Genomic DNA, 19,927 nt, shown 5'->3' with positions numbered 1-19,927 from the left:
AAGGTCCCTCATAAAATCATCCAAGGCTAACTCCGAAAGAAAAATAGCCAAGGATTTGAAAGATAACCACAAAGCCCTCTTTAGCTATGTCATGAATCTAAGTGGCAACTCACAGATATGCTCTGAGCTAGTGAAAAATAGCACAAAATATACTGAACTTACTGATATTGCCAACATCCTGGCAGATAGATTCAGTGCAAACGTCACCTCCCTCTCACCTTTAAAAGGGCCCACAACAATACCAGAAAAGTGTAGTGTCTGGAAATCACAGAAGCACAGGTGAAAACAGCCCTTTCAAAAGCAAAAACACAGCCTCAGTGGGGCCAGATGGTGCCCCAGGCTGCATCTTGCATGAACTACAGAACGAACTAACTCCCCACCTAAACACGCTGTTCAACCTCAGCCTCTCCACAGGCTACATGCCCATAGAATGGTGCACAACAATGGTTATTCCGCTCCACAAAGGAGGGGCCACAACTGACCCTGGTAACTATCGCTCCATAAGACTGACTAGCCTGGTCTGCAAGGCTATTGAGCGCATCATCATGGAACTCATTAACAAAGACATTGGGAACCTCCAAACACTTGACCCGACCCAATTCAGCTTTGTTAAGGGCAGATCATGCCTACTAAACCTGGTTGACTTCTTCGAGACAGTCACCAAGGCCATAGACGAGGGAAAGGTGGTTCACACAGCCTCCCTTGATTTCGCCAAGGCATTCAACATCATTCCTCACTCGGGTACTATAGAAAAACTCACAAGCATGAACATAAACCCCTATGTCACAAGATGGGTTGCCAACTGGCTTACAGACAGAACTTACACGGTAAGAATAGCGGGCTCCAGGTCTGACTCTAAACCAGTCACAAGTGGTGTCCTACAAGGCTCAGTTCTGGGACCCCTACTGTTCGGCATATATTTCTCAGAAGTACAGACAAACACAGGAGGACTATGGCTAATCAAGTTCGCCGATGACTGCAAACTGAGAACCATAATTGACTCTCTGGCTGACACAGAAATCCTTCAAAAAGGCCTAATTGAGACAGACACCTGGTGTCAAAGTCATGGCCTCAAGCTAAATGCCAAAAAATGCATAGTCATCCAGTTTGGGAAAAACAAAACACCTACGAATTACCACATAGGCGGCAGCCCCCTTAATACAGAAGAGGTAATAAGAGATCTGGGGACCCAGGTAGATAGTAATCTCTCCTTTGACAATCATATTGCCAAAGTAGTTAGGAAATGCCTCTATGTGGCCCATCTAATTACTAAGGGGTTCGCATCTAGAAATAAAAAGGTTATAGTGCCCCTCTACTCGTCACTCATCAGGCCCATCATAGAGTACAATGCCCCATCTGGGATGTACCTCACAAGACACTTCCAACAGCTGGAAAGACCACAAAAGCACCTCACCAAGAGGACTGCTTGCCCCAAACATATGTCCTATGCAGCCCGACTGAAAAAACTCCGGCTGTACTCAGTGGCATATCGCTTACTCAGAGGTGATCTCTGCCTGACTTACAAAGCCATGTCCAACTCAGAATTGATGGACATGCTCCACCTAAAGAAATCCAAGTCACTGCGAGCCACGCTCTCTAGTGAGCTAAACCTCACCACAACAATAAACAGAACATGCTGGAGGGATAGATTCCTGTCACAGAGACTCCCCATGGTTTGGAACAAAATTCGTAACTACATTAGACAGAGCCCCTCACTACCAGTCTTCAAGAGAAGCCTTGACAAGTGGATGGGTAACAGAAAATACACCCCTGGGATGACTTCATTGGCTCTGCTTGACAGAGGCTCAGTTAATTAATCAATGGGGCAGCGAAAGCCGACACACTCTGGCTAGGCATAAAAATGCCCTCGGGCAGGTAGCCTAGTACCTACCTATGAACCTAAACTAAACTACTTGCTATATATATATATATATATATATATATATATATATATATATATATATATATATAAATAACATTTCTCTATATATATTTTTCCTTGTTTGCAAATTTTGTCAATTGAATTGACTCAGTCCTACACACTGTATTTCTTTGTGGTGGATCTTTTAATATAATGCTTCATTTCCTGGGGGTTTGGTGGTCATGTGATTAAACACAAAAGTTACAAATAGTGTGTATACTTCCAGCAATGTTTATTTGATGAAGTTCATGTATTTTTGTGAATGAAAGTGCTTATCTCTCATAGTTTTAAACAAGTTTTTTTTTATTTCAGAAAGTTTGTAGATTAAAGCTCTTCTGGATTTTACCTGCAGCAGTTTGTTTCCTTGGGCCTTTCATTTGTGGTTTAATCAGGAACAAAAAGCAAAAAAAAAAACACGTAGGGATAAAAAAAATATTTAGAAAGGAAGGCTTATGCCAAACCTCCAACCATCACCCACACAGTGTCCAACAATTATGACAGTAGCAAAGACACAGACACAGCAGAAATGCAGGGTAGTAACATGTCAGACTTGGATATTTTTCTTTAGAATACCCACCCTTAAGATGTTTGTAGAGGATTGCACAATGGCAACAAAACAACATACAAACAACAGGAGCCACAACTCAACATCATACCCCTCCCAAGGAATTACCAACAATGGGGTGGAAATTCACAACAGGAAGGAGCTGCATAAATGGATCCTGGAACTGACCAGTGTGTGTGTGGGGGGGGGGGTGCATACAGGTAATGTATAACTATTGTTTCTAAAGACAATATAAACGTTTTTCATTTTAGTCAAATAACATCAGTCAATATCAATTTATTTAAGAGGGGGTTTACCTTTACCTCCTCAACTAAGGTTAACCTAGTGGATTTTATTATAGAAATAAAATGTTTTGTGAGAAAATTAAAGTTGAATTCACTACATGGAAACTATATGAGTGCACACAAGGTAGATTTATCTAGAAAAAGTACTTTAAACTCCCCTTTACATCCAGTTTTGAGTTTATCTGAAAGACTATATAAAATGGAATTATGTGCACATGGGAAAAACATGGCCAAGAAAAGTTTTTTTTTAACTTGAATAAGGAAGAGAACAATGCTTTACAGGAGCTTGCAAATGACAAAATTATTAGAATAATGATGGCAGGCAAAGGAGATGGGGTGGTATTACTGGAACAGATTTATGAGATGTGTAGTATGGATTCCTTTTGGCAGGTACTAATTTTTTACCAGGAGGTCTCCAAGAATTAGATCAATACATTTTATGCAGCTATAGACTGGACTCTGGAAGACCTTAAATTATTGATTCCAAGATATTTCATTATCATTAGGTCAAAACATCTATTATTTCAGCAATTTTCAGAATTCCAAAAGTCCATAAGGGCAGCTTTAATCGTCAAGTCAGACTTATTATCACAGCTATTGGCTTTAATGCCGATCCTTTAGATAAGTATATTGACTTTAATTTAATAAAACTTTTTTGAGGGCAGTTCTTATGTCTTGAAAGACTCCTGGCACCTTTTACAAGTTATATATGACCCAGATTCATTAATGATTCCATGTGATGTACAAAATTTGTTTATAGTTATCTCTAGCAATGCAGGGATGGAATTATTTAGCAGTCCAACAGTTGTTTATAGGTAAACCTAGCGATACAGGGATAGAATAGTTTAGCAAAGTTATTAAAACTACAAAGAACTTATCAAATATTAATGATAGGATGTTGGAACAACTTAGGCAATATATGATGGATTATAAGTTTATTTTTAGTTTGATACTGAGTTTTATCACCAGACAAAAAGAGCTGCTATGGGGGCAGCATATGCCCCCGTATATGCAAATATTGAAATATGGCCATAGGAAAATAATTTTGTGTTTTCATCTAAGAACAGTGAATGTGTTAAATTATATTTACATTTTGTATAGCATTGTGTTAAACTATATTAACATTTTGCATAGCATTTTTTATTATGATCAGGTACTAGTGATTTACTAAATGAATATTTTAAGTACTTAGAAATGGCCGCTGATTTTTATAAGGTTCATTTACCATTCATCCAAAGATGTTGCTAATTACTTAAATGTCACAATCTATAAGGATAGTTTTAACAGAAAGTTTTACTCAACTATTTATAGGAAATTCACATATTCAAATCCTTACCTGCATTTTAATAGTAACTATCCATTATGGCAAAAAGAAATCTGGTAAAATGCCAGGTAATCAAATTATTAAGATTGATAAGAGGAGATGAGGTGTTTAACAGTGAGCTTGTTAAATTATGTGAAATGTTCATTGAGATAGAATATCTCATGGACTTAATGAACAACTAAAAAATGAAATCATACACAGAAGAAAGAGGAAGGGGGTTGCCTCCTGTTAAGAACAGAAACCACTCAATAAACAAAGGTAACAAAAGAGAAAAACAAAACAGTGGATTTGTTTTTAAAGTGATGGTCACACACAGCTTACATAACAAAATGTCATGAATTTGTTAGATATTATGGAAGGAACATGGAAAAACGCCATTACCCAAGATGCATATGCAAACACATTAGGTCCAACACTTGTCTTTACATATAGAAGAGGCGACACTATTAAAAGGATTTTTGAGAATAACTCAAAAACAGTAAAGATAAATTATACCTCTAATAAAAAAACATAAAATAAAAAATGTGGGGCCTGAAAGTACTGTAAATATATATCAAAGGATTTACTTAATAGTAATCAGTCACAACAAGACTATTAGATCCCCAGGTCCTTGTTCTTGTTAAAGTACTGGGGTGGCATATTTACCCAGCTGTCTTTCCTGTGATGCATTTTATATAGGTAAAATGAAGAGACAGATATGGCAGAGAATTATTAACATACTTATGATATTAAAAACAAGGGCAATAAAAATGCCCTTTGTAAATTTTTCACACAATGTGCTAATGTAAAAAAATTTCTATTTATTGTCATTAATGAATGTGAAAAATGTAAGCAAACTAACAGTCCACCCGTAAATTGTTTCTGAAAAAATTAGGAAAAAGTCTTAAAAACCAGTTTCAGATATGGACATAACCAGAGCTCAAATTTGAAAAGTCTCTTAGAGGGGTAACTGGACTCTAACGTACAGAGAACTGTGTTGGTACATGTTCTTAAATGCAGCAAATCCACTGGGGTTGAATGAACTCATTTCAATTAGAAGCACTCTTAGATTAAGACCTGCAAAATTGCAACCCATGTATAATAAATACTTTTTACTTATCTACATAAAAATGTATGTTTTTTACGTAATTTTAAATGCATAGGTTTTTAGCATACACATGTCATCTGACTCATTATTTTAGAAGAGGAAGTGATAGACTGTAACAAGAGGTTCTGCTGAAGTCTTTATGAAAGGTGTTGTAAGACAAAATGCTTACCTGTATTTTCATTTTCATTTTTAACTATTAAAGTGACTATTTCCCGCACCTTGAGATGTGCTTTAATGGGGTGGATACTTTGTTTTTGGTTTATGCGTTTATCACCAGTGTGGTTAACATGCGGTAGCTTGGTGCTTCTTGCTTATTATAAATACAGTTTAACAAACACTACCCAAACTAACCAAAGTGAGTACACATTGCAGATCTACTACAAAGTCGTCTATTTTTTGCAAAAGCACATTTTGCAGCTTATATTTGGACTCAGCATTAAAGCTCTGTACCTCTTTTCCCACAGGCATGCCACTTCCAAGACCAGCTGTCAGTCCCACCACTTTGGCCACAAAGGCACGCAAGGTAAGATATTCTTTTAGCACCACCCCTCGGATGATGGTCTTCAACTCTGGAATGCCTGAGCCTAAAACGGGAACCAGAATGATATTAGTGAAATTAGATATTTTGATAAAACCTCCATAACTGAATAAAATGGTTTTAACAATACAAGACATTAGGTATTTTGGATAATGCATTTTGTATTACTAGTGTTGACAGATAATCCTGAATTGCTCAATAAAAATTAAGTACAAAATAAGCATAATGCCAGAGGTTTGAGGAAGTTGCTCTTATATCAGCAGCCTCAGCAGAGATAACCTGTCTATCTGTCTGTAGGAAAAAAAGAAAAACTTTTTAGTTACAGTTTTATGCTGGAATGTTTGGGCTGAGCAACACTAAATCATATGTCAAAAATACTTTTGTATAACTCACTTCTATGCTGGCTTTCCAAGAGGGAAGTAGAAAGCAAACAAAATGATGGCTGTGAACTGCTTGAAAACAAGGAAAACCATAAAAGGGTCAATGATAATGGCAGATTCAGAACCTGATATACATTTTACTTGCTCCAAGATCTAATGTAATGGTAAGAGCCAAAACAGCAACATCCTGTTGTTTCATTATGTCATGTAATAATATTCTGTTATTATATGACACACTGAGAGGGCTTTTGCTTTAATTTCAGCATGACTGATTTCTAGACAATGTTTGGAACATAGAACCATGCATAAGAATGTGAACTGGTTACATTTATATGAAAGGTGAGGAGTTTTATCAAACATGTGACCTTGAGGTCTGTTGGTCCACAATTAGCTCTGTACATGGGCAGGATGAGACTGTAGTGTCTAACTGACAGTGCATGCATACATGCATACTTAAAGACAATAAATAAGCTAATGTCTCAAAGCATCAGATGCCAAGACCTTACCAGATCACAGTTTTGTTGACACCAGTTTGATAATCCATCTGATATGACTATCCATCAGTTTCCTAAAAATCTCTTATGGTTGGACAGAATCAGGAATTCCACTTACAAAAGTATAATTCTGGTGAGGAAACACTGCCTGTACCTCACGGAAGTATCACATTATGCTGTGGGTCTGATTATGTCACCATTTAGACAAAACTTAGTATTATGGAGTATTATGCATGTACATTATTTACATGTTGGGAAATGAATGTGACTGCAAATCTAAAGGTAATGCTATAAATGGGGTCTATATTACAACATCGAACTCACAGGAGTCCAAACGTTGTAATATCGAACCCAAATGTTCGAAACACGGAAATAGCCAAGCCACGGCTCAGGAATCTGTTTAAATATCTGTTCAACCTTCTCAGAGCAATTCTCAATCCTATTTATGTGGTTTCCACACAAACTTTAGATTAACCAGAGAAATATCAACAAGCATTATTTCAAGAGGTTTAGACTGCAAGTATCTTAAGACATAATATGGTGCCCCTGAGGAGATCCTGTTTAATGCCTTAATATTTAAACCGATGGTTGAACTTTCCTTTACAACTATACCAGGATATTCATATTCCTTAGTAATCACTATACCATATTTTAGTTTTAGTATGCCATTTCTCTAAAGCTTTCATTTACTATCATTAAAGTTCAGATGGTTATTCAATATTCAAGTGGCTATGTATTGGAGTGATGTATTTTGAAAATGGTCAACACCATTTGATTTATTGTAGTGCAGGCTTTAAACTTAACATATTATCACAATAATCTCTGAGAAGACTGGTAGAATGCAGTCACTATGAGATTAAAATGGAAATGAAAAGACAGACCCCCTGATTTACTAATCTCCCATGCAGGACTAATCTAGTCTTGCAAGGAATTGGCAGTTTAAGAGGAGGACGGCAGCACACCATGCATATTAATGAAGGCGTGCTGCCTGAGCTCCAAATCCTACACAGAGCATGGACGAGTGCAGGGGGTGTGTCTGAGAGCAGAGCTCTAAGAATAAACATGCCCCTGCAAAGTAGAACAGCAGAAACTGTAAATAAATGAATGAGACCGCTCATAGGTGTCCGCATATCCCCACCAACAGTGTTCAACAGAAACAGTACATATAAATAAAATGAAGAAACCCTTTTATTTATTTTTTTAAAGCCCCGAGTACAGCTAACTGTAGGTGTGCGGGTTTGCCCATCGCTTAGCTACTATCAAAGCCGCTGAAAAGGCTGAAGATGATAACAAGGAATATATACGCAAATGAAGCAGCACAGTAATAGTGTAGTGGTTAGAGCATCCGCCTAACGAACAAGCATTCATGGTTTGAGTCCCACTGCAGCACATATCATTTTCCATGTGAAATCTGCATATGCACATATTTTTACATCTTTTTGCTGTATAACCTACATAATAACATTTAAATGTGAACTGGAGTACTGCAGTAAATGCACATGTGAAGTGTCAGTGTCATAATGAATAAGGCACTAGTAAGCAGGTTTAAGCACAAATAAGCAGTAGTAAGCATGTTTAAGTGTGTTTGTGCAGGGGTAAGCATTGCCTACACAGATTAAGCAAAGTAGAAGCTAACTGAGTGTAAGAAACTGTAACTGGAGGTTAACAGTGCTTACCATCACACAAACCCACTTACTACTGCTTTAAACTGTCTTAATCACTCTGTACCCAACGGCCCATGTTCTGCCCAGCAACAAGATAAACTGCCTCTGCAAGGTTTGAACCCAGGACCCTATACACTATAGTCACCGTAGTTAACCACTAAGCCATTATAGCAATAGATATGAATGAGGTATCAACTAATCCTCACCAAAGGAAAATCAAACCAAACATGTGAACTGAATCTATGTACAGTGTGAAGTGGTATAACCTGCTACATAACATAAATATGTGAACTGGAATACTGCAGTAAGCATAGATGTGAGGTGTTATTGTAATAAAGTGTAGAAGTAGTAGAAGTGTAGAATCATGAATACCAGACACATATAGAACCTGTAATGAATAATAAATCACCGCCAAAAGGCTAATATAGCATTAATTAACTATTAAACAATGCTAACTGCAGCACAGCTCAACTTAGAAAGAGTAAGCATTGTGTAGGGGAGCCATAAGAGTAAGCAATGTGTAGGGGAGCTAATCCAATCTGCCTAGCGGTATACCCCTTTAAGCACTGCCAACCTTAGGTAAGCAGGTGTGCCCATAGCTTAGCCTTTCCAAATCTGGCCAATCACGGAAAAGTGCAGGTAATTGGCCATATTTAAACCACACAGGTGGGAATATGTTCCATAACTGGTTGTAGCTTCCTACTGCAAGAAGAATGGCTGGTGTGGGTGAAGGCACTCATTTTAGAGCGCAGCGCTGGGGCATCCAGGAGTCAAAAATCATGGTATAGCTCCTGGTAAAACACCATGAAGAGAGACCTGCTGCAGGGCCAGTACCAGGGCTCACAGTATAAAACTGAGGCCTTGGACAGTCTCACCCGTGACCTCACCAGTGCCACATCTATCCCCCGGACTTGTGAGCAGGTCAGGCACCACCATGCTGACCTGAAGCGGCAGACGGGGGATGTACTGGAACTGTGGATCCAGGAGTCTCGGCAGATGGCTAATGCCCCAGTACTGAGTAAGTACTCATTCTACTAAGTAGTTAAGAATTGCCTAGCTTGTGTATACTATGGATAGGTATGACTAAATATCACTGTATTTCTCAGACAACTGCAGATGAGTGCGCTGCGAATCAGCAAGCCCATGATGCTAGGTTGCAAAGGCTGCATCGCGAGGCAGGTTAGTAATTAGTCTGCATGTACTGTCATAAATAAATATAAGAGCCTTAGAAAGTGTTGTACCAGTAGAAATAAATGTATAATAGTCTGTGAATAAAGGTATAACCCCTGGAGTGCTTCTGTTTCCTCTTCTGTCATATGTTGGCGAACTGCTGCATACTATAAATAGTACTGTTATATTTTAAGCAGCGTCACCCACACTGTGGTATGTAGATAAAATGTGTATGAAATCCTGCATAACAATGTTGGAAGTGCCAAGAGGTCAGTCATATTGTACAAGTGAGGGAGACTTAGATAGAAAACAGTAGAAAGCTTTAACTCAATTCCCTGATAGCACAGTGTACTGTGATGTTAGCTATAATTTTTTGTCACACACAGCAGGGGTTTGAATCCTGGGAGTGCTACTAAGTTGTATGCATAATCATACCCCACAACTGTACAGATTTTGTTGCTATGTTCAGATAGAAAGCTGTATGCATAATTACACACAACAACTGTACAGAATTTGCTAGAATGTTCAAATTGAAAGTTGTATGCATATTCATACCCCACAACGGTTCCAATCTGTCCAGCATGTCCAGATAAATGGCCCATATCATCGGCCTGGTACCCCATCCCCCTGACAAATCAGTGTGATGATACAAGACATGTAGGCAGCCATTAATGACATATAACTGATAGTCAAAAGTGTACATAGTCATAGAATGTATATGTAAACAAACCTGTCATTCTAGCTCCTCACCCAAAGTATATGACAGCAATTCTCAACATATGTTGCATTAACACCTGCATCTTGTCACGCCTGTATGTAAGACACAGGTCACATATATAATAATCTATAAACATACCAGTGTACAATATAAGGCCATTGGGTAGTGTAGTAATACATGTACGGGAAAGATCACTGCAGAGACTAAGAATTACAAGTATATATTAGTTGTTAATTGAACTCTCTCTCTCTCACCCCTACCATATGTGCAAAATAACCCAATGACACTCCTCAACTGGTATGTGTACACTCCAAACTTTTGTTGGGACATATGTCTTAATGGTTAGTAAATATTCACATTTGTTTCTATGCATGTGCCATGTTAAAATACACCCATATTGGTGGCCTGTTGCCATCAATGAAATCTGCATGCTCTTATAATGACCACTGTTGTTTCATATATGATTGTGTTCTGCTTGCTCTGCAACTGGGCTAAAGCTGGTGTTTTGGGTTAATGGGAATACCTATGCATGCTGTTATAACTAATCCTGAATGCTGTTGACTGTTACTAACCCATATCTGTCATAAACCTGTGACAACATAGCTCGTATGGGAAGGCTGGTCCCAGCAGACCAACCTATCCCACTTCAGCTGGCCATGACACCGGGCACAAGCACATCTGGGGCCCAGCCTGGGACCTTCCCCTCTGTGGGCCCTGCACCACCTTCGGGTGGAACCGTTGCAGGGGATGGGGCTCACCCCCCCTCAGAGCAGGTGCAGAGGGGAACCTGTCACCCGTCAATAGGTCTGGGCCGTGGTGTGTAGGGAGCTTGATCTGGAGTATCGAGACCGGCTACGCCAGTTTGAGGGCCGAGTGGTGCAATTAGAGGGTGAGCCTGCCCCTTCTACACATCCCCCAGCACAGCCACCTTTGGGGCCATGAAGGTGCAGTGTTTCCAGTTGGGGGCTCATGGGCTTGCGACTTCCAACCCCTCCCCGTCCAAGGTGTTTACCCCCCACATGTGTCATATACCGGCCCTGTATGCATCTTTTCTTGTCTGTTAACCTACCCAACCTACCTCCCCAAATATAGCTACTACCCCTCCCCAACATCTCACTGTCATCTGAAAAAAAAGGGCAATCTGTTCCCACAAATAAATCTTGCCCCATACATAGCTGTCCACTGGACACATGTAATCTGGTCTAATTGGCATCACAACGAATATATGTTGTACTCACCCCTCTCCCAGGGGTTTTAGGGTCCAAATGTACCTGCAAATTTAGTGTACATGCACAGCTGTTGCTGTAAAAGAAATGGGCAGCTAGGGACCATTCCTATACCCTTCTTGCACATGTCTAGCTATTTTCCCTACTGTCTTTCCCTCTTTGTGCCCTTTTTTCACCACTTTCCTATCAACCCCTTTTTCTTTTTTTTTAAAGAAATTAGCGCGGGGGTGAGTGGCAGTAAGCACTTTTAATCAGCAGTAAGCGGGTTTGTGCAGGTTTGCGCGGGGGTAAGCTATGCCTATACAGGTTGAGCAATTCTGAAGCTAACTGACTGTAAGAAAACATAAGCGGAGGTTGGCAGTGCTTACCGTCATGCAAACTCACGCAAACCCGCTTACAACTGCATAAAAGTGCCTTAATCACTCTGTATCCAACGACCCTTGTTCTGCCCAGCAACAAAATAAACTGCCTCTCCAAGGCTCGAGCCCAGGACCTTACAATCCATACACAACGTGATTTACCACTAAACCATGGCAGATATACATAACCAGATGTTTTCACAAACATATCATCCAGCACAATCAGTCAACATTGTAGGAAATGTATTAATATCATACCACACAACCTGTTAATGCAAGAAGTCTCGACAAAGGATGCCACACTGTTGGTACAAATAGGGATATATGTCAAGTAATGCTCTAATACACTTAAAATGTTGCTAGTTACACAGTTATATGTATTAGAACACATATGCAGAAGGAGATTAAGTCTTAATCACAAAAGTGTCTGCACTAGTTACTGACTTTCATGCTGCGATCATCCATGTCAATTGCCAAGAGAAAGAGGTACAGGCCAAAATATGAGCCAAACATGCATGGACATATGGACAGATACACATCTGTAAATGTAGACAGATAGACGGCTATATGTAGATATATATATTTATGTATGACTCACAAATAATCATATAACATCAATTGTACATAGATACATACATATGTTCATATGTATGTATATAAATATATATATACAGATGTGTATATATATATATATATATATATATATATATATATATATATATATATATATATAGATAGATACATTTATATAGATATAGCTATATGAGATATATATAGGTACATACACATATGCACAGACAAAATGTATTAGTAGCCATACATATGTAGAAGTAGTGTGGAAGTACTGGGTGCAAAGTATATCCCTCAGCCACAAGCCCTTTAACTGCCACCTGTGAAATGTGTAGTGTAGCAACTGTGTCATGATTTTCCCAGAGGTGTATTTCTAGGTGAGTGACATCAGCAGCCTTGCCAAGGTTGAGTATATGAATTGTACGGAGTGTGAGTAGCCTAAAAAGCATTGCTCTCTACTCAGTCAGATACACCCACACACACACAGAGTCACATGCAAACACACAGTTGCCAGGTCTGGGGTTAAAACACCTACCTAACTACTTTATCACACTACAGCAGCACACAGTTACAGGATGTGCTACTGCGATTATTGGGCTATGATTTTTCCCAGAGTTGTATTTCTAGGTGATTGACATCAGCAGCCTTGCCACAGTTGAGTATATGAATTGTACGGAGTGTGAGTAGCCTAAAAAGCATTGCTCTTTACTCAGTCAGACACATGCACACACAGATTCCCACACAAACACACAGTTGTCAGGTCTGAGGTTAGAACACCTACCTAACTACTTTATCACACTACAGCAGTATGCAGTTACAGGACACACTACAGAGATTACTGGGCTATGACTTTCCCAGAGGTGTATTTCTAGGTGAGTGACATCAGCAGCCTTGCCAAAACTGAGTATGTGAATTGTACGGAGTGTGAGTAGCCTAAAAAGCATTTCTCTCTACACAGTCAGAGACAGACAGACATGTACATAAACACACACTCACACAGTTGCCAAGTCTGGGGTTAGAACTACTACCTAACTAGTTTATCACTACAGCAGTATGCAGTTATGGGACACACCATGGAGATTACAGAGTTACAGAGCTCTCAAAGGTGTATTTCACATTGGATGACCTCAGCAGGCTTGTCATAATACTGCTATGGGGAGGGTGGTGTGTGCATGAGCCATAACCCATTCATGTAGGAGTTGACATGCCACATGCGGGCACACATGGGGCATATGTCACAGGAACATGTATACAGCTACTAGATGACTACTTCCCTCTACAGTCATGTTGCACAGCTGGCACGTTAACCACATAGTCTGTCATGCTGACAGATACTGGTGGCTAGTATCTGCAGTGAGTGACATCTGCACCTCATGTATTTGAGGCCCTTTGGCTGTGTGCTGTGTGGGACAGGCCCGGATGGCTCCTTGTCACAGTCACCCTCTTCCCACAGATCTATGTCCTTCTACCTTTGGCTTATTATAGTGTGTTGTCCTTACATATATGTCTGTATTCCTATCCACTGTGTGTGCAAGGCAGGAGTGGTGCATACTGACATGTGTCTGCACTAAGAACTGTAACTGCCAGATATGTCTGGTTCACTGGTGTTTGCAGACATGGCCTTCATGTGTTTAAGTGTGTGAGCATGCCCAGTATGACCTTTCAGTATGTTGTTGACTGACATTGCCTTCAATCTTCTAAGTGTGTCAGCATGCCCAGTATGGCCATCTATATTGCATGTGTGGATCAAGTCCAGGTAGTTTTTACTGAGGTGCTGACCTTTGTGTTGTACACTGACAGGTAGCATGCTGTGTCTGCAGGGTATCCATCGGTCATTTGGCATTGACTGTTTCTACATTTCTGCATAGCAGGGGGGGGGGCACCTGACTGTTTCTACATTTCTACAGAGGAGTGGGGGGGCACACCTGACTGTTACTATAAGTGCATGTAGGATGGGGGTGCACACCTGACACTTTTACACATTTGCTAGGACTGTACTGGTATGTCGGGTACTCCATTTCGGTCTGTAGTCTTACCTATCGTGCTGGCTAGAGGCATACCAGTGTACTACAGATCTTAGCTTTAACTACCTACATATTAGTTTCTGACTTCCTAGCCTTCACAACTTGCATCCAACTGCCTGGCCTGCTGTAGTCTGTCTGTGTAGGCCTGGGGGAGGGGTTACCCATAGGGCTCATTCAGAGGCCATAGTACAGCATTTGTTTGTGTTTGTCTACACCTATTCTGCTGGCTGTAACTGTTGCTGGGTATGTGACCCCCCCAAGTGGCATGTGTGAGTCACTTACCTTGTGGGTGTCCCAGTGTTGAGGGTGATGCTGCAGGGCTGCCTATGTTGGATGCACATAGTACACTCCCTATACATGGTTGAGTACAGGTAGTGTCATGTTTGGCATCCCTTTTACTGTATGTGCGAGTCAGGGAGAGGTGTCATTCCCTGGGTCCCTACTGTGTCAGTGCATGTGCTATGCATTGCCTCTTTGCCAAGGCCAGGGCATACTGGGCACGCCTCCTTCTGCCTACTGGGGCAGGCTCAGGTTGTTCCTCCTCTGAATGACTCTGTGCCTGTGCAGGCCTTGGCAATGGTGGGGGGCTGTGTGGCCCTGCCCCATGCTGTTCCTGCTGCAGCTGTTTCCGCAGGATCATATTGTGTAGCATGGCACATACAATGACAATTTGGGTACATGTACTTGGTGAGTACTGCAAGGCTCCACCAGATGTGTCCAGGCACCGGAACCGTGACTTGAGCATCCCAAACACATGCTCTATTATGATTCGTGTTTCTGCGTATGCCTCATTATGGAGTTCTTGTTCGGGTGTGTGTGCATTTCTGATGGGTGTCATCAGCCATGGCTCCAGTGCGTATCCAGCATCCCCCACTAGGTGACCGTGTGGGATATCCCCACTGACAAATGTCTGGTACAGCTGCATCAGATGCCAGATGTGGGAATCGTGGTAGCTTCCAGGGCAGCCAGCACACACATTCATTATTATGCCCTGGACATCACACACGACCTGGCAATTGATGGAGGGGAAGCCCATGCGATTGATGTAGACCCTACCCCGCTCACCAGGAGGTGCTTTAATGCATATGTTCATGCAGTCTATTGCATCCACTACCTCAGGGTATTCTGCTATTTGGTGGAAGAGACGCATATTGCTGGCCAATGCCTCACGGGTGATGGGGAAATATGTGTGCTCACCGACATGTGCTGACATGGCATCCAAGAACTGGTGGAGTACCCTGGATGCTGATGCCTGTGAAATCCCCATCATATCCCCAGTTGGCCTTTGGAAGGTACCTGTAGCTAGTATTCTTAGGCCTACACATACCTTGGTATCCACTGGGATGGGTTCCCCTCTGCTAGTTCTGTGTGTGAGGTGTGGCCGGCACAGCTCAACAATTTGCTGTAGGAGGTCCTTGTCCACCCATGTAGCCCTTGGTAGGTTACCCTGGGTCTGTACACTTCTCTATGTCTCCTCACTGTGGGTTGCTCAGCAGCATTCACATCCTCACCACCCTCAGCCTCTTCCACATGCTGGTTTATGATAGCAAAAGCAGCCCCTAACATTTTTTCTCTTGCTTTCATTTTGTAAAATTTCTCTGTTTGTATACACGCTGGTGCAGAGTTTTTGGGAAAAAACCATGGGGAAAGGTGTTTGCATAGTTTATAGTGGTGTGCTGGGCTGGGCTGCTCTGCTGCCTGTGTAATTAGCTGATTCTGATACATTTCACCTGCCAGCTAAGCTAGTTCTTCTTGATTACCTTCCTACTGCTGTTTTCCTTTCCCATTGCCTCCCTGTTTAAAACTGTGTGCACGCCACGCAAATGGAGTGCTCAAATGTGCACAGAGCTGCTATTTCCTGATTTAGCTTCCTCTTTCTTTTCCTGTAAAACCTGGTGCACGGCACACACACCCACTTACACTTTGTAAAGAGTGCTAGGCAGGTTTAGACACACCCCTGGCTTAGCTGTGCTAAGCTAGGGCAATCCCAAGCCACAGGACTCCAATCCACTTACAGTATGCCTGACACACCCCCCATGATGTCACCTATATTCTAGTCTTGCACCCTGCTATTTATACTCTTACACTCTTGGGACCTGCCTCACACTCTGGGGAAATCTGGGATTCACTATCCTTCCCCTCATTTGCATAGGATTGCCTGCTAATGCATAGTTACATGTCCCACACTGAGCCTCCCCCATTAGCAACCATTACTCACTGGCCAGGTTGTCTTATGCCTGCCATTGACTTGCATGGCAGAATACTGCTTTTAGTTAGAATGCTTATTTTAGGTTTATTTTATTATTCTGCCCTGATCCCATTTGTGCGCCGCTGCCCTATGCTTAAACAGGCAAGATCGGCAAAAAAAAAAATAAAAGTTGTTTTTTTTATTTTTTACACATTTTGCAATGCCAGTGGCCTTCTACTTGGCCATTGGCATGCTTCATCAATGATATGCAGTCTTTATTTGGAGCTTTCATAGCTCCTTTTCGTAGTTTACAGAAATGTATTCAGTTACTAACCAAGTACATTTCTGCACACTGCACTCGTCCTGCACTGGCAGCTGCTGGCTTCCTGGATCACAAATTACCCTCATTTGCGTGGTTTTTCACCTGCAAATGAGGGTAATTTGCTTACAGGAGCTCGGTCCATGCAGGATTAGTCTAAGAGCTCATATGCACATCCCGGGAGCTCGTTCTTGGATCGCACATTGGCCATATTGCCAAAAATAGCTCTTAGACAAATCCTGCATGCTCTACAGGGCTTAGTAAATCCAGGGGATTATTATAATAAGGTTAAATAGTGTGAATTATGACAACTACATCCTTATACTAGATAAAGTACTTATCAAAGTCTGAAAATTATTTTTGCTTCACACCTGCTCTAATTACTTTTAGAAAACATGCTATTACCCTTACTTCATGTGCCATGTAAAGTTTCTTTACTGCTTCAAGTATTTAATCACATTTTTATACTTCCAACTAGTATGATAAGTCCTAGTTTGCATTTTAGTATATTGCAGTTTTAATTATTTTAGGTCCTACACACTTTTATTGCAGATGTTATTTATTTCAGTGTTCATATAGCACCTACCTTGTTTTTTTAATGTTTCAGTAGAAAATATATAAAAATGACCACTGCCTGCAATAGGAGGCAGTACATTAACAACAGTACTTTATGTAGTACATTGGTACTGGTTGAACTGCTGATTTTGTCAGCCTGGACACAACTCTAATTCATTTTTTGTCTGCTCCATTTGAGTCCTAAACCACTGTACTACTGCACTAATAAAGCAATGTTTGCATGGATTTATTATCATAATATCACTAAAAAAAATAATAATTTGCACACTAAAATATGTGCATCTGTAAGACTATGATAAACTATTTTAATCATAGTGTGTTGGCTTACCTCTCCATGGGAAATAAAATCTCAGTTCCTGTATTCACACAGATTTTATAAATCTTATTTCCTTTATCTCATCAAACATTAAAGGGTTATAACTCAATTTATTTTTGTTAACCAATGAACTTAGTTCTAATGCAATGACAATACATGACCAGAAGAATATCAGAGTATATGTGAAATAATACAAATTATGATACAAAAAGCTTATAAGTATTCCCAAGGAAGATCTAAATTTAACCCTCTTGGTGAAATAACACCATATATTACAATATAAAACATGCCTCTAACTTATTTAAAGCTAGCAGCATGTCAAAACATCAAAATGTCACCTCCTATTGACAAATAATGCAAAGGCCAAAACTAAAAATGTAAAACTATCAAAACTACTGTCACGGTACTCTCAAACATGTTCTACTGGGACTTGCAATATTCTTATTTTTAACATCATAGACATGTTCATGACTTCTTATTTTCACCTTCCTTTTGGTTTGACCCATATACAATTTTTTCACAAGCAACAACACCTGATTTCATATATCACCATTTTACTTTGGCAGATGAAGTATCGCTTTAAATTTAAAACCTTGCCATTCACTCTACCTTTGCTTTTATTATATATGTATGCACACTGCAGTTGTTACAGCTAAACGTGCCATCTCTATTACTTCCATGCTTCTGAACACCTGGAACATAATAAAATAGAAATTCACCTATATTCAGAGAACTAGAATATGAAAAGGTCAACCACTTAGGAATTAACTGCTCTCCTTGTCAAAATTGAAAATGTTACAATTCTTTCAAATAACTAAAGTAAAATGTGAAGTAATAGTAATATACTTCAAGACATGATTTGTGACGTCTTCTGATTTTTATTACTATCGTACTCATCCAGTGCTTCTAACTTCAGGTTTAACATCACCATATCCCCTCTCTTGGCTCCTGACTTTCTCATGGATCCAGAATGTATATCCTGTCTAACAACATTTGCTGAATTTCATCATAAATATTATTTAACAAGTTATCATCTGTAGTACTGCATTCGATCCTTAAAAAATCCATTAAAGGCAAAGACTTGATCACAATAGGAAGTAGGATTTTTTTTTGTATCACCTAAGTGGACAGAGCTAGTAACATCTTGTGCATTCCTGCATTCAACATCAGCTAACTTTACCCCCCCCCCCCAAGATTCTGCAGTTTTACTGATGATCTCTCCCATGATTATGGCACATCCCTATCACCAGGGATGTGTCTACATCATGGAAAGAAACCCTTGCTTCCCAGAATGGGTGAGGTGGCAAAGACAGTCTTTCATATCCCTCCTTCACTGAATTCTCAAATGCCTTAGCCACTAATCAATTTTAGGTCATTTGAGTTGTCATAAAGGCACCATCTCTCTCTCTATCCCCTGGCTCTGATTTTATAAAAAATGTCAGGTCCAAAAAACTGACCTCTTCACAAATTATATAGCTAATTCTATAAATAAACTTAATACCCTAGGCATTGCTATTCAGACCTTGTTCAAAGCTTACTGCATTAGTTTTCTCCTATTACATAAAAATAAAAGGCCATTTTTGTATCTAACATAAAGCACCACTTTACTAGTTATGAATTCCCATCCATAGAAATAGTTCTGATCAAAGGCTAACAGGAAAATATTTGCATAAGAGGGGGCAAATTGGGCACCCATCAACACTGCCTTTTTCTGCTTGAACCATTTGCCATCATACTTCAAACTATTATGTGTTAGGCAGAATTGAAGAGGAGATAAAACAAAAGAAGAAAAAAGGACCTTCACCTAAACAGTGTGCTACTGCCTTGATATCTTACCTATGAGAAATAATGGACTAAAGTTCTGTAACATCCCAGCACCTCCAGAAAATAGCCATCCCAAAAATGTATGTCTCTCACTCTAATGACCACTTCATTTGTATTTTTGATATATAATTCCGTCTTGTTACCTCAATTTCATTCATACAGTAACAGCTCATTACTATTTAAAAATGATCACACTGGACAGCCCAACTAGTGTGTCTGTTGTAAATCAAGCATATACCAACAGAAAAAAGTATATCCGCTGAAGTGTCATTCAGCAGCCAGACTCTTCTATTGGTGTATACTGGAGGACACATCAAAATATAAGAAATATCAGGTGCATTTTGCAAAACTAAAACAAAAACATATATGGTTTTCCTAAT

At 40.0% G+C, this 19,927-nt stretch overlaps 1 protein-coding gene across 1 annotated transcript in view; it reads right to left on the bottom strand.

Annotated features, from left to right (window-relative positions):
• The window catches only part of CLCN1 (chloride voltage-gated channel 1), a 2,440,475-nt gene that overhangs the window by 1,390,606 nt on the left and 1,029,942 nt on the right, over nt 1-19,927 (bottom strand). Inside the window, exon 5 of the mRNA XM_044079868.1 lies at nt 5,632-5,765. Coding sequence (XP_043935803.1) covers nt 5,632-5,765 — 134 coding nt within the window. The remainder of the gene's footprint in view (nt 1-5,631; nt 5,766-19,927) is intronic.

The sequence above is a fragment of the Protopterus annectens genome, chromosome 8.part0 (assembly GCF_019279795.1).
Source record: "Protopterus annectens isolate FY-2018-M chromosome 8.part0, PAN1.0, whole genome shotgun sequence".
In the NCBI taxonomy this organism is placed as follows: domain Eukaryota; kingdom Metazoa; phylum Chordata; order Ceratodontiformes; family Protopteridae; genus Protopterus; species Protopterus annectens.
This window is presented reverse-complemented; position numbering and strand designations above follow the sequence as displayed.